Below are 16,740 nucleotides of genomic sequence, written 5' to 3'. Positions count from 1 at the left end.
TTACTAAACTTCCCAGTTAAGCTCAGCCGGAATGCTGGCTGGTTCTAATTCGTATTCCGGTTCCGGTAACACAACCGATTCCAGTTAGAATGTTTAAGGGGTACCATTTCGATGAGGCTTAGCCGCATAACCGAGGCCTAGGAACCGAAGCGGCGCAAAACCGCTGAGGATTCGCCGGGCGAGGTGGCCACCGACCCGCCGTCGGAAGCAAGCGAACCATAGGGGCTATCCCTAGTTTAAGTCCGACTGAGCGGTAGCGAAGTCGGACAGCACGTGCAAAAGCGATGTGGCGTAGCCACATTGGGTGGTGGACACAAAATAAAATTGGCAACGCTAGCAAAATGTAAATACAAATGAACACTCCGGATGAACCTATCGTCAATTGACATTTCGACGAGTTTTTATTCGAGCCAATAATATGGGCCCCTAGAAAAATGTAAACACAAATGAACACTCCAGATGAACCCATCGTCAATTGACATTTCGACGAGTTTTGATTCGAGCCAATAATATGGACCCTTTTTCTAGCTTTGCCAATTTTATTTTGTGTCCACCACCCAATGTGGCTACGCCACATCGCTTTTGCGCATGCTGTCTGACTTCGCTACCGCTCAGTCGGACTTTAACTAGAGATAGCCCCTATGTTTGAGTAAGCCGGGCAAACGAGTTGATCACAGGTTCGCTTGCTTCCAACGGCGGGTCGGTGGCCACCTCGCACGGCGGATCCCAGACTTCGGTTATGCGGCTAAGCCGCATCGAAATGGTACCCCTTAAACATTCTAACTATAATCGGTTGTGTCACCGGAGCCGGAATACGAATTAGAACCAGCCAGCATTCCAGCTGACCTTAACTGGGAAGTTTAGTAAAATTTAATCTGGAAATTAAAATTTTCTGGCAACGCTCCAGCACCCCGAACGATTTCACCATCTGAGCGCCAGGTTAACGATATGAAATTTGTTTACTTTCGACAAGTTTTGATTCGAGCCAACAACATCCAGCCGTACTATTCGGTGCACTTGAAAAAAGTATCTGGCATCTCTGATCCCATTGAACTGTCAGATTTTAACCAAAACGAATTTCAAAACAAAAATATTACAGTAAATGATTGTATTTATTTTGTAATTCTATTGATAAAGGTTCATAACCATCCCAAACCATTATTATCATCTCTCGTGGTAGCCTGATTTTCTGGTGGAAATTGATTGTGATTTAGCTCCATGGAAGAAATTCTTGTAGTGCCATGGAAGAATTCTTGCAGATTAATCTGAAGATAGAAGAATATGATATAACGGATATTCAAAACGCTGATAATGTCGATCGAGCAATCAAAACATTAGTTCCAAACTGTATCGCTACAAATGAATCAATCGATATTGAAGGGCATGGTGCAAATGCGACTTATGGTTCGGAGAGCTTAGAGCAATCAGATCATAGCTGCAACGAATTTAAACAAAGGTATGTGTGCCTGACCGATATTCTGGTGTTACTTTTCCGTCTGTTTTCACATGCAAAAGAATATACTTAATAAATTGTAATTATATTTTACAGCGGTGCACGGAATGACCTGCAGAACAACGAGAATAAGTCCCACAGTTTGCAGACAATAATTTCTTCCCTTCCTACCGTTGATTCCACACCACCATATGAATGTGAGATTTGTGGGAAACAATATCTCCATAAGAAAAGTCTTGTTAAACATAATTGGCTACATCGGGGAGAACGGCCCTTCTGTTGTGAATTCTGCGGTAAAGATTTTGCCAAAAAATTTATCCTAAATGAACACATGCGCCTTCATACGGGTATCTATCCTTACAACTGCGATGTGTGCGGCAAAGGAATCAAAGACCGTTTTCGTTTGGCAAAGCACAAGCGCACCCATAGCGTTGAGCAGTTGAACACGTGAGTCTATTCGTTTCATTTGAGTGTATGGTTAATGTTTAAGTGATAGTTTCATTATCTATGATTCTATTAGCTTACGGCTTTTGATATTTTCAGCGATGAAGCCGGGAATCCGGCCAGCAGTCTGCAGGCATCATCTATCTCAACAATCGAACACACACGGCCACACAAGTGCGAGATTTGCGATAAACGATACATCGAGAAGAGGCATCTTGTAGATCATATGCGGGTTCATCGAGACGAAAGACCTTACTGCTGTGAAGTCTGCGGCAAAGCATTCACCAGGAGTGATATACTATTTAATCATCGGCGTTCACACATGGGTGAAAAACGGTACAAATGCACCATATGCGGCGCAGCTTTTGCTCAAAGCGGTTCTCTAATAGGTCACAATCGTATTCATACGGGAGAGCGGCCGTTCAGTTGCACCGAGTGCGGTAAAACATTTGCAAGAAAATGTACCCTTACCGATCATATGAACCTTCATACGGGTGATTATCGGTACAAGTGCGATGTGTGTGGCAAAGGATTCAAAGACGGCTCTGGTTTGTCAAGACACGAGCACATTCATACCTTTGGACCACGGCCAAGGTTAGTATGTTCTGTGATGGCCATAATTCGTTTTTTCAAGTCTTAGAAAACTCCAAACTTATGCCATTTGTTCCATACTAGTCACTCCAAAACAGTATAAAAAGTAAAAAAGAAATGAAGTCAATACGTCTTATTATTGCAATTTAATACAAATAGCTCATCGACACTTTTGACGCCGTGTAGTTCAGCAACCGGGCCAAATTTATTTGCAAAAAAACAAATTTTTGTCTTCAAAGGCGTGCACATGACCGCTTTCTTAAAAGTAGTTGATACAAAATATACGAAATGGTTATTAGTGAAAGGTCTAGGTGAATGTAATACCAACACTTGCTTCTTAGGATAAATAAAAAAACAATTTTAATATTGTCCTTGAATACAAAAGTCGAGCTATCACTATAGTCGCATAATCTAAGGTTCTCTTTTTTCAGAGGAAAAAAACGTGTAGCCGGCAATACACGGGACGACGTACCAAATAACAGGAAACAGACCAAACGCTCGCAGGCAGTATCTTCCACGTCAACCAACGAAACTACACAGACACACGAATGTGAGCTTTGTGGTAAATGTTACTCCCATAAAAGGAGCCTTGTCGAACATATGCGGGATCATCGCGGTGAACGGTCCTTCCGATGTGATATTTGCGATAAGACATTCACTAGAATCGGTACCCTAAAGTCTCATCAGTATTCACATACTGGTGAGAGACCCTACAAATGCAACGTATGTGGCAAAGATTTTGCCTACAACTCTGTTCTAATTACACACATGCACCTTCATACAGGTGAGCGGCAGTACAAATGTACCGTGTGTGGCAAAGATTTTGCTCAGATCGATTGTCTAACCAAACATACACGCCTCCACTGCGATGACAATCGGTACAAGTGTGATGTGTGCGGTGAAGGATTCGAAGACGTTTCTCACTTGAAGGTTCACAAGTGCAATCATAACGTTTAGCCACAGGTGAGTCTGTTCTTTAATAGAACGATATCGTAATGAACAAATACAAAAAAAATAATACATGAAGCTCTTTTGACTGCTGAAAATGAATCTGATGAGACTCGTGCTGAATGGAATAAATATTCTGGTTGTCAATGCTGATAAAATACTATATGAATAATATTATAATCGTTTTCATTGTGCGAGGTTTTACTTTGATTCGTTGTTGCACGTTAGCTTCGTGCATCAGTCGGAAACGAATGAAACACCTGCATTGAGTGATCGCACGTGCCTTGTATGCGTCGAATATTTTGCCAAAAAGTCATTAGGAAATATGATGTCTGTTTATCTATGCAAGTGTGTGGTAAAGGACTTACTACAAGTTCGCACCATACGTACCAGTAATTCCAAGAGCAAAAGCTCAATTATATCGGTGAGCGACCGTAACAGTGCGATATCTTTGAGCTCATCAGGAAATCCCGATGTTTCTAACAGCGGGAGTGCTAAGTAATACTCGAGGCAAATCGTGGTTTCACGGAAGTTTCCACCCTAGTTTTTTAGAAGTGATAAAATGTAGTTCAGTAGCACGATGTGGTTTGGTGTATTTTTCACGTGTAGAACAAATATATGAGCAGGGTACTTTTACTTGTTTGACTTCTGGTTATTTCCGAACGTTAGTCCCCCAGTTATACAAGCAATATTCTACCCATAATTGGATGCCAGCCCCATGTTGGTAAACATTGATACAACATGGGGCGACTATGCGATTATGGGCAGTATACTGCCAATCCAGCCATAGGTATCTATGGGTCTGGGGCATTTGGGTTAGTCTGTAACCACCAATTAAAATAATCTTTTGTTGCCTTTGGCAAATTGATAATTACCGCTAGACTTTCTCATTCCCGTTCCCAATCCCTAACTCCTACTCTGCTCACAACATCAAAATGTGTGAGTGATGGCCTTCCAAGTGAGTTCTTGTCGACCGGTCTCACGAATACTAATGCAGTTTCTTGGTTGAAAACAATCCCATTTGTTTGTGTCGTATTTGTTTATTATTTCCCACCAGCTAGTTATGCAGTGTTTGTGTCATGTAACGTGTATGTACATGAGCCGTACAAACGTCTAGTCCAGGTTGACATCCGAGACGAGTGGGTCACTTACAGAGTGGCCGCGAGAAGCTGACCAGGGGCTGGTACTGACAGCAGAATGCGAGAAACCTGCTTACTGCATATCAAATGGAACCTGTCAGAGTAAAAACAGGCAGTCGGCGCCGATCCGCTCAGCTTTCACTCTGACATCATCCGTTTGGTTTGCAGCAAGCAGGTTTCTCGCATCTCGCATTCTAATGTCAGCATCAGCGCCAGCTCAGCTTCTCGCCGCCACTCTGTAAGCGGCCTTACGCAGAAGGGTTGCAGGCGCTCACCCAAGGTATTTCATCAGAACGGTGTGAATATAACGTCGCGCAACAAACCATCCATCGCTGTCGCAGTCATTGGAAGGGCTTTGGTTTTTCGGTATCATCCGCGCTGAGTCAGGCTCAGCGACTACCCTGAATGTTCTTTCGGTTCCAACTTTGGAGGAAGTCAGTAGTGCGTGCGGTTTATTTATAATTAATATCAACAAACACAGTGTGGTCCTAATGATAATTTCATCCATAACAGTTTTTGCAACCGGCCGAGACGGTTGTGCCTCCAGGTGGAAGGTTTTGTTCTCGAGAGAGTGACGGAGTGCGAGACGCTGTATGCGTTTTTGTGGGAGAGAGAGAGAGAGAGAGAGAGAGAGACCAGTTTGTTAAGTGTGAGTCGACAGTTGATACGTCGGAGGCGAGGTCAACGGCATCCTCGGTGTTTTGACAGCAAACCGCGGGTAGACGAATTTGCCTACCGCGGTGGCAGAAATCGACAGTGATCGTGCCTGTACACACAGAAAAAATATATTGTATTGGTGTCGTCGGGCAATTCTAATCGACGAGAGGGGAAGCGTCACAGGTAGACCCATTTGCTCTATTCGTCTACCGCAGAAGTGGTGCGACGAATAAGGAAAACAAGTGGCACCGAAAAGTGCCGTATCGACAGTGGGATTTTCGCAGCAAGCCACAGGTAGACACATTTGTCTACCGCCGTGGTGGAAACGGAGAGAGCGCGCTTGTGGTGGTGATACCGACGAGCAGCTTAACCGGAGAGAGTTTTGAAGTGTTGCAGGTAGGCCTATTTCTCTACTGAAGAAGCAACGCGACGAAGAAGGACAGCAAGTGTCACATTGTCAAACAACGGGCACCGAGTTTACAACGTAACACATGAGGTGTGTTCTACAGGTATATTTTTCATTCCTTTTTGTGATAGTTTTTCTTGCTAGGTAAAATGGATGAAGAGATGGGAGAACGAGTAACAGACCCTCCCCCTAAGCCTTATGCTGAAAATGTAAATCCGACTAGAATTAAAATTTACCCAGAGTCGTCAACGGGACCATGGATTGTATTTATTAGGCGTAAAGTAAAGGCGCTAAATATTATTCAAATTTCTAAAGATTTGACTTCGCGATTCTCGGATGTAAAAGAGATCGTCAAAGTCAATAAAGATAAAATACGCATTGTCGTTGGTAGTCTCAAACAAGCCAATGCAATTGCTTCTTGCGAGCTTTTTACGCGTGAGTATAGAGCGTATATTCCTTCAAAGGAAATTGAAATTGATGGGGTCATCACAGAATCGAGTTTGACTGTTGATGACATAATTAAGCATGGGGTTGGTCGTTTCAAAGACACCATACTTAAAGACGTAAAAATACTTGAATGCAAGCAATTGCATTCAGTATCACACGAAGGAGATAAAAAAGTTTATCGACTGTCTGACTCATTTCGAGTGACTTTCGCTGGGTCTGCGCTGCCCAACTATGTCATTATCGATAAGATTCGTCTCCCTGTTCGCCTTTTTATTCCTCGTGTAATGAATTGCCTTAATTGCAAACAGCTTGGCCACACAGCCACTTATTGTTCCAATAAGGCACGGTGTGGCAAATGTGGGGGTTTTCATCAAGAGGATACATGCAATGAAAATTCAGAAAAATGTTTAATGTGCGGAGAAAACTCACATGAGCTCCCTGCATGCCCCATTTATAAATTGCGTGAGGATAAAATTAAACGATCCTTGAAGGAGAGGTCTAAGCGCTCCTATGCAGAAATGTTGAAAAATGCTACCCCTAAACCCATTTTCTTAAAAAACACTTACACATCTCTATTTTCGGAACAGTCTGACTCTGACGGAGCGTGCGAAGGTACATCATTTGTTTTACCCGGAAATTCCAGAAAAAGAAAACAGTCTTCTTTTCCCAAGCTGCCAAGAAAGGGCCTTAAAATTTCTCCACCAATAGATAAACTGCGCCCAAAACCGAAAAATTCCGATTCAAAACCGAAATCAATTCCGCCCGGTTTTGGGAACGTACAATCCAAACAGAACACCATTACTGGAAATAATAAAATTTCGACTTCCTCTGAGCCTCAGCCGGGGGTAGGATTATTGAAATTTTCTGAAATTATTGATTGGATTTTTAAAGCATTCAATATTTCTGAACCACTAAAGAGTATACTTTCAGCTTTCCTCCCAACAATTAGAACATTTTTAGAGCAGCTGATTGCTCAATGGCCCATCCTTGCAGCGATTGTATCTTTCAATGGGTAATTCACCTCCTCCAATGAAAGATTCCATCACTGTTTTACAGTGGAATTGCAGAAGTATCATACCTAAAATTGATTCCTTAAAAATTTTACTGCATAATTTGAAATGCGATGCTTTTGCTCTATGTGAAACATGGCTTACCTCAAACATTAATTTCAACTTAAATGATTTCAACATTATTCGACTAGACCGAGACACCCCGTATGGAGGAGTGCTTCTAGGAATTAAAAAGTGCTATTCTTTCTATAGAATTAACATCCCCTTGTTTGCGGGCATTGAGGCTGTAGCTGTCCAAACGAACATTAAAGGCAAAGACATGTCTATCGCTTCTATATATATACCTCCCAAAGTTCAAATTGGACAACATCAAATTTTTGAGGTAGTGGAATCCATGGCTGCTCCGCGTCTGATACTGGGAGACTTCAACTCGCACGGAGTATTGTGGGGTTCCCTCTACAATGATAATCGATCCTCTTTGATATACAATGTGTGTGACGAATTTAATATGACAGTTTTAAATACTGGCGAAACAACACGCATCCCCAGACCTCCTGCACGTCCAAGTGCATTAGATCTGTCTCTGTGCTCGACATCACTTCGGTTAGATTGCACGTGGAAGGTTGTACCTGATCCTCACGGTAGCGATCATTTGCCAATCGTTGTTTCAATTAACAGTGAATTAGGCCTTACGAATTCAATCAATGTTCCTTATGACTTAACACGAAATATTGATTGGAAAACATACGAAACATTAATTTCCACTTCTCTTGCTTCTACAGAAGAGCTACCCCCTACCGAAGAATATGAATTCTTAGCGGGTTTAATTATTGAAGCAGCAGAACAAGCCCAAACGAAATGCAATCCTGGAATGACAATAAATAGACGCCCGCCTAATCCTTGGTGGGACAAAGAGTGCTCTGATGCATATGAAGCTAAACAAGTTGCCTACAAAGAAATTATGAAACAGAAAGGGGGTATACGTGAGAACTTTGAAAATTATTTCATTTTGCAAAACAAATTTGACAGTATACGTCGTGCCAAAAAGTCTAGTTATTGGAGACGCTTCGTTGGTGGCTTGTCAAGAGAAACATCAATGAGTACTCTTTGGAACACAGCCAGAAGAATGAGGAATCGAAACGTGACTAATGAAAGCGAAGATTTTTCGAATCGTTGGATATTTAATTTCGCCAAGAAAATTTGTCCCGACTCTGCTCCTGCGCAGAAAATCACTCGCGATGCTCCCACAAGTAACGATTTCATAGATTCGCCTTTGACAATGATGGAATTCTCAATTGCACTCCTCTCATGCAACAATAATGCTCCGGGACTAGACAGAATTAAATTCAACTTGGTGAAGAATCTGCCTGACCTAGCAAAAAGACGCTTGTTGAATTTATTCAATAAGCTTCTTGAGCAGAACATTGTGCCGCACGACTGGAGACAAGTGAGAGTTATCGCTATTCCAAAACCGGGAAAGCCAGCCTCCGATCATAACTCGTATCGACCGATTGCAATGCTATCCTGTATCAGGAAATTGTTGGAAAAAATTATCCTACGACGTCTCGACAATTGGGTTGAGGCGAACGGCTTGCTATCAGATACCCAGTTTGGTTTTCGGAGGGGAAAGGGAACGAATGATTGTCTGGCGCTACTTTCGTCAGAAATCCAACTCGCTTACGCAAAAAAAGAACAAATGGCGTCTGTGTTCTTAGACATAAAAGGAGCATTCGACTCAGTCTCCATTGATGTTCTCTCGGAGAAGCTACATCAATGTGGTCTTTCACCGATATTAAATAATTATTTATACAATTTATTGTCAGAAAAGCACATGCATTTTTCATATGGCGATTTGGCGACACTCAGAATAAGTTACATGGGCCTCCCACAAGGCTCTTGTCTAAGCCCCCTTCTCTATAATTTTTACGTGAATGACATTGATAATTGTATTGTCAGCCCATGCACTTTAAGACAACTTGCAGATGATGGGGTGGTTTCTGCCACAGGACTAAAAGCTATAAATTTACAACAACCATTGCAAGATAGCTTGGATAAGTTATCAATTTGGGCTTTAAAGCTGGGCATCGATTTCTCTACGGAGAAAACAGAGTTGGTCGTTTTCTCAAGGAAGCGTGATCCAGCTCAGCTTCAGCTTCAGTTGGTTGGTAGAACGATATCCCAAGTCCTGACTTTTAAATACCTTGGAATTTGGTTCGATTCTAAAGGCACATGGGGAGGCCACATTAGGTATCTAATAACGAAATGCCAACAAAGGATAAATTTTCTGCGAACAATAACTGGATCATGGTGGGGTTCTCATCCAAGTGACATGATAAGATTGTATCAAACAACAATACTTTCAGTAATGGAATATGGGTGCATCTGTTTCCGTTCAGCTGCGAACACTCACATTATTAAACTGGAACGGATACAGTATCGCTGTTTACGAATTGCCTTAGGTTGCATGCAGTCGACCCATACAATGAGTCTTGAAGTACTAGCGGGAGTTCTTCCTTTAAAAGACCGGTTCTGGGATCTCTCTTCTCGTTTACTTATTCGATGTGAGGTTATGAACCCACTGGTAATTGAAAATTTTGAAAGACTTGTCGAGCTTCAACCCCAAACCAGATTCATGACAGTGTATTTCAATCACATGTCACAAGAAATAACGCCTGCTAGGTATGTTCACACATACGTCAATATACTAGATATTCCTGAATCCACTTTATTCTTCGACACGTCCATGCAAGCAGAGATTCGTGGAATTCCGGATCATCTACGCTCGCGGGAGATCCCTAAAATATTCACAAGTAAATATCAACACATAGACTGCCTTAAAATGTTTTACACTGATGGGTCACGAATCAGTGAGGCCACTGGTTTCGGTATTTTCAACAATAATTTTTCAATTTCTCTCAAACTTGCAGAACCCGCCTCTGTTTATATAGCGGAACTAGCAGCAGTTCACTATAGTTTTCAAATAATTAATACTTTACCCCCGAACCATTACTTTATCCTCACTGATAGTCTCAGCACAATTGCAGCTCTACGCTCAAAGAGGATTGATAATCACGATCCATTCTTTTTGGGGAAGATACGAGAATCTCTGAGTAACCTGACAAGAAAATGTTATAAATTTACCCTAGTGTGGCTCCCTGCCCATTGCTCTATTGCGGGCAATGAGAAAGCTGATAATTTAGCCAAGATTGGTGCACTAGATGGTGAAATATATGAAAGACCCATCGCTTACAATGAATTTTATAGCGCTTCTCGACAGAGGACACTTGCTAGTTGGCAAAAATCTTGGGACAATGGAGATATGGGACGATGGCTACACTCAATTATCCCTAAAGTATCAACGAGGGCATGGTTCAAAAGATTGGATGTAAGTCGGGACTTCATCCGTGTGATGTCTAGGCTCATGTCCAATCATTATACTTTAGATGCGCATCTCCGTCGTATTGGGCTCGCTGAGGGTAATCATTGTGCTTGTGGAGAAGGTTACCACGACATTGAGCATGTTGTTTGGTCCTGCACTGAATATCGTGAAGCCAGATCACAATTAGTAGATTCTTTACAAGTCCGAGGAAGACCAATCCATGTTCCTGTTAGAGACATCCTGGCGTATCGCGATCCTCTATACATGGAACTTATCTATCATTTTCTAAAAACAGCGTCTGTCAAAATTTAATTAAATTCATCTCCTCATACTCTCATCCAAGGCTAATCATTCACCAATTAAAGTATCCTAGAATATTTAGTTTTTAAATTTAGACAAAAACAGAAAAAAAAGTAAATAAATGCACCCGAAAATACTAGATCATTATGAAATACAACAATGTAAGGAAAAAAGCAAACAATAAAGTGATTTCAGTGTTAGTTTTAGACAAAGTACTAGTATAGTTAAAATTAGTCTTAAGGATTTTTGTAACGTGCTATGTAAAAAAAGAAACTGGCGTAAAAAGCTTTTGCAAATGCCGTGTCAAATAAACGTATGGAAAAAAAAAAAATAATGATAATTTCATAATCCATTTAAAATGTCAAATTGTAATCTGCTACGTGGAATGTGAAGATCAAACTCGGATGACACTCTGTTGAAGGTCCGCTGCAAACCAATGATGGCACCGTTAACTCCATAGTTAGTCCAGCGAAGAGGTAATCGGAGGAATAAATTATTCCGAGAGCGCGAGGGCGAACGTTTATATTTGTCGCATTGAGAAGCTCGGGGCAGTCAATTCGATCTTGCAAAATATCCAAAATCGTCATAGCACGGAATAGATCCCGCCACACTTGCAATGTATCGAGTCCAATAAGCAAACCCCGGCTTTCGTAACTTGGCAGCTGGTAAGGTTTGCTTCAAGGCAATCGACGAAGGGCAAACCGAACAAATCTGCGCTGTACTGTCTCAATCCGATGGACACCGTTGAGATAATGAGGGTTCCACACAACTGAACAATATTCTAGTGTTGATCGAACGAGTGAGCAGTAGAGAGATTTCCAGGCAGTAAATATCTGAAAAGTGCTTAGATATTCTCATTATGAACCTCAAACAGCGTGATACCTTTGTGACAATATAGCTGATATGCTGTTTAAACGTCAGTTGTTCATCGAGAAAAACTCCGAGATCTTTGACACAATTCGCTCTGTCAATCGTGGACAGTATTCGAATCGAATTGGCGTTTTTTTCCTCGAGAACGTAATGACCGTACATTTCTTGGGGTTTAGGGTCATTCGGTTGATCTCGCACCATTCCGCAAAGGTTACCAGTTGGCGTTGAAGGAAAGCTGCATCATCAGTATTCCGGATGCTGTGGTATAACTTGAGGTCGTCGGCGAAAGACAACCGTGGTCCTTCTAAACAAAAGTTGACGTCATTGAAATATAGAAGAAAAATCAATGAATTGAGATGGCTGCCTTGCGGAATAGCAGATGAAGCGAAGAACTCTTCGGATACACAATCACCTATCTTGATTTCTAGACGACGATCACTGAGATACGATTGCATCCAACGGAGAATATTAGTACCAAAGCCAAGTCTATCTAACTTTGCCATTGCAATAGCGTGATTAATCTTGTAAAAAGCAGCTGAAAGGTCCGTGTAGATAACGTCAGTTTGAAGGCCGTCCGACATGGCATCTGTCACATATGTTGTGAACGACAAAAGATTCGTAGATGTTGAGCGTTTCGGCATAAATCCATGCTGAGTCTCGGAGATATACTGTTTGCAGTGGCTGGAGATGGGTTCCAACACAGCCATTTCAAACAGCTTAGGAACTACGCTTAGCGTTGTAATACCACGGTAGTTGTCAACTACCTTTTTATCACCTTTTTGTGAACTGGAAACATGAAGAAGGATTTCCAGGGTTCGGGAAATACTCCGGTTGTTAGCGACAATTGAAACAGATGACAAAGTGGTTCAATTAGACCGGCAGAGCATTTTTTTTAATAATAATTGGTATACCATCTGGACCTGCCGATGTTGAAGCCTTCATTTTGCCAATCGCCAGTTGTACCATATTATTGTTGATATTGATAGAGTTCAAAGACTGGTATGATTGAGGTACATTGAGAGCCGCGCGTGAAGCCTGGGTCGGTGTCAGCTTCTCGTTGGAGAAAACACTCGCGAACTTTTCAGAGAATAGTTGGCAAATCTCCTGTAATCTAGAGCTCATACTTCCTCCATAGCTCATCGTTGAAGGCAACCCGGATTCCTTTCTTTGCTAGTTTACATGCTTACAGAATGTTTTAGGTTCGGACTTCAACTTACGTTGCACGTTTCGCAAGTAATCGGCATAGCAACGATTCGATGTCTTTTTATAGACTTGTTTAACATGAACGTAGTGTTGTCGCAGCACGTATCTACCAAACTTGGAGTACTTCTTCAGAACGGCTCTCTTATGTGGTTTTCGTTTGAGGCAAAACTGAGTCAGTTCCTAACCCCAACTGCTGTCAAAATGTATGAACTGACAGCGGTTGGGGTTAGAACCTGACTCAGTTTCAGGTTCAAGCGAAATCGCCATTAGTCGCTTTTAACCGTCTCAGCTCGGCAGTGTGCCACGTTGGGTGCTTAGATTGAAGGCCACTTCTTTTGGGTACATAGCGATCGATAGAAGGTCTGCACTGCAATGTTGCATAATCATTGTCGAGAATTTCAGTCCAGTGGATATTCGACAGGAAGTCAATAATGCTATTATAGTCGGTTTTTCTAAAGTTATAGCTGACGGCGTCAGAAGCATTGCAGTCATGCTTCACTCGGTTTTTTCCTGTGTATTAAATTCATGTTTTGTACTTTTTGTAAATTATGTATTATGCTAATAATGTTCTTTGTTGTAGATTAAAGAATAGTTAGATTGAACAAAGAGTAAAAATTACTGTGCTAAAACAGAATGTGAAAATTAATAAGATGGCTAGTATAATAGTGTTAACGTATTGTCCTAGTAGTTAAAATAAATTGTCTATTCTTAACCGTGTCACAAACGAAGAACTTGAAATTCAGTTAAAATCAAGTAAAAAAAGTAAAATTGCTACATGAAACGGGTTAAAAGTTGGTGTGGGCCAGGGTGAAATATTTGATAATATGTGCTTAGCGTCCCCAGCGGGCCTTTTTATTTCCAGCTTCGGACTACGTCCAAAGAATATATTCACAGAAAGCGCGCTACTGACAACAAACCCTAAAGCGAATCGATTCGGGAACCGAGAGTCCTTGTAAAAGAACCCTAACATTGACGCGCTGGAAAGGCCGCCGCCATTTTGGGTAATAGCGCCATGGGGATATCGTCACCATTGGTTAAACTTCAGGCCAATGCGAGGTCGGCAGGTTTGTCATCTTAAAAATTCTGGGCCGTTTTCCTGCCACCAGTGCACCCAGATCAACCAGAATTCACCTTTGCTGTTCGTGTTGACTGTTTGTCGGCTACTGTAAAACCTGCACCAACACCAACAAAATTAATTGGTAATAAACTATATGTGTAAAGCAGAATTTCTGTATTGACTTATTTGACGTCTAGGACACCAACACAGTTGTAATGTGTATAGACAACATACAGATAACGCGATGTTTACAATTCGCCATCTGATTTAACCTCATTTGGCAAAAATTCCACCCGATTTAACCTCAATCTCGCACTAATACAACTGCACATGGATTAGTCAATTAGCTGTATTTTCTCACTTATAACATTGTCCGCACGATAACACCACCACATTGAATCGGCTTCCGGATTCGAAAGAAGTTGTCAACCATCCTTCTTGGATATTTCCGCTGAAAGAGCATTCGCGGTTTCCGCTTTTATTAAAATATTGCTTTATCTTTCAGTTGTCCACCATGGTTGCAGCAGCGATTGATGGTCCGGTTTCCAGCAGTTCCCGAAGTGAATGAGTTCCGCGGTGAGTACAAATAAAGTCCTGAATGTAGACCAGTGTAGTGAGCATAATTCCCTCCAACCACCCACTGAGCTAGTCTAGAGGTTACAAGTTATTGGGCATAAGGACGTTTAGCATAACGAACAGTTGTATAACGGTTATTTGGGGCGTAATGATCATTTGGCTTAATCTTAAAATTATGAACTAATCACACTGAAGGTCATTTGGAATAACGGACATTTGGCATAATTTACCTCATCTCCAGGATAACGGTCATTTGGCATAACAGCCATTTGGAATAATTTTGAGAAGTGATCACATCATCATTCGCCATTTTTTTATCTACAGGTAAATAAGTTTAGACTGTGCGAGAAGTAAGGTCATTCGGCATAATTTTGAAGCTGTTGAAGGTTCAAAATAAATTAGTTTATTCATAATATTAATGTGGCTACGCCACATCACTTCAAGAAGCGAGCGGTTCGACATGGCTGTCGCTCCGTCGGACTTAAACTAATCCATAGTCCCTATGTTTGAGTAATCCGGGTAAACGAGTGTTATATTAATCCAACAGTTATATGCTCATCTGATTCAATTCATGCAATATCTGTTTTAAGTAAATAATAGTGATATTTCGTAGTCTATAATAACGTGTTTAACACCAATCCTACTAACAAATGGCAAACAATAGATTGCCATTGGATAATTTCACGTGTAAAAGTCTGCGCTTTTATATTATCTGCCGGTTTAGGATGACTTGCTCTCGGTCTTATGATCGATCGCCCTCGAACTGTCTCGCCTGCCATTGTCATTCGCAGTGATGACGCTACGCCCGAGGGTAGTTGTAGATTCGGTCGTAGCTACCGTAACATCTGTATAAAGTTGATCAGGGACATCAAACATATCTTAAGCATCCTTAGCTGGTAAAAGGAGAAGTGTTCCGCTTCCGGTCGATAAACACTCTTCCCGCACGCCATGGGAAACAGCAGAAAAGATTGTCATTATTATTATCTGCTTGTATGCAAACTGCACAAGGATGTTACAACCTGTGGACGTTGAAGTTATTAAGACGTTGAAAACGGCATGGCTAAAAGTCACAGATGGCTGTAAAATCAGCAACAATTGGTTTAAGATGCGTAATGCATTACGCCTCGATAGTGGTGCATCGAGGCGATCGAGAAGGCGTGTGGTCTTTCTTTTATGTGTTGTTTTTTCATACTCTGCATCTGCCCAAACTAACGATCAAGCACTAGTCTGTGAGTGCCGACGTGGCCCAATTGTGGGTTCATCTCGACGTGGATTGGCTTTTGCTGTGGCCGTATTTGCAAGTATTGTCCAACAGCTTAAGGTTCAGCTGAGAAAGCTTGGAAAAGCGGCCATCTTGGAAAACGAAAAAAGTAGTTTTTTCAGTTAGTCATTGTGTGTCTTTGGCAAATTGATAATTACCGCTAGACTTTCTCATTCCCGTTCCCAATCCCTAACTCCTACTCTGCTCACTACATCAAAATGTGTGAGTGATGGCCTTCCAAGTGAGTTCTTGTCGACCGGTCTCAGGAATACTAATGCAGTTTCTTGGTTGAAAACAATCCCATTTGTTTGTGTCGTATTTGTTTATTATTTCCCACCAGCTAGATATGCAGTGTTTGTGTCATGTAACGTGTACGTACATGAGCCGTACAAACGTCTAGTCCAGGTTGACATCCGAGACGAGTGGGTCACTTACGCAGAAGGGTTGCAGGCGCTCACTCAAGGTATTTCATCACAACGGTGTGAATATAACGTCGCGCAACAAACCATCCATCGCTGTCGCAGTCATTGGAAGGGCTTTGGTTTTTCGGTATCATCCGCGCTGAGTCAGGCTCAGCGACACCCTGAATGTTCTTTCGGTTCCAACATTGGAGGAAGTCAGTAGTGCGTGCGGTTTATTTATAATTAATATCAACGGACACAGTGTGGTCCTAATGATAATTTCTTAATCTATTTAAAAAGTCAAATTGTAACCTGCTACGTGGAATGTGTGTCGATTTAGCGATTGGCGTCAGGGTTACCACTATTTTTCAAAGAAAATCTGGCAGTTCAAACAAAAATGTCTGGCAAAATCTGTCACTTAACAGTGACCTTAAAGTCATCGAAATTTGGCATACAGTTTGATCTTCATAGAACATTCATCGAGTTTTGTTTGGGAAAGTATGACCCAGATTTCCAAAATTTGTGTGTAACAATCTCTATAGTTTAAAAATCTGGTAGAATGAGAGGTTTGTCTTTGCGCTAGAAACTTAAAAAAACT

General features: G+C 41.6%; 1 protein-coding gene across 1 annotated transcript; it reads left to right on the top strand.

Annotated features, from left to right (window-relative positions):
* Window positions 1-1,140: 1,140 nt before the first annotated feature.
* Window positions 1,141-4,057, top strand: LOC131683910 (zinc finger protein 391-like). Its single transcript, XM_058966317.1, has 4 exons — window positions 1,141-1,456; window positions 1,550-1,900; window positions 1,997-2,491; window positions 2,920-4,057. Exons 1-4 carry the CDS (start codon window positions 1,242-1,244, stop codon window positions 3,443-3,445), a joined length of 1,587 nt encoding a protein of 528 aa, XP_058822300.1. The 5' UTR covers window positions 1,141-1,241; the 3' UTR covers window positions 3,446-4,057.
* Window positions 4,058-16,740: the final 12,683 nt, after the last annotated feature.

This window comes from Topomyia yanbarensis, chromosome 2 (genome assembly GCF_030247195.1).
Source record: "Topomyia yanbarensis strain Yona2022 chromosome 2, ASM3024719v1, whole genome shotgun sequence".
NCBI lineage: Eukaryota > Metazoa > Arthropoda > Insecta > Diptera > Culicidae > Topomyia > Topomyia yanbarensis.
Note: the sequence above shows the minus strand (reverse complement) of the source record. Positions and strands in the feature narration are given on the sequence as shown.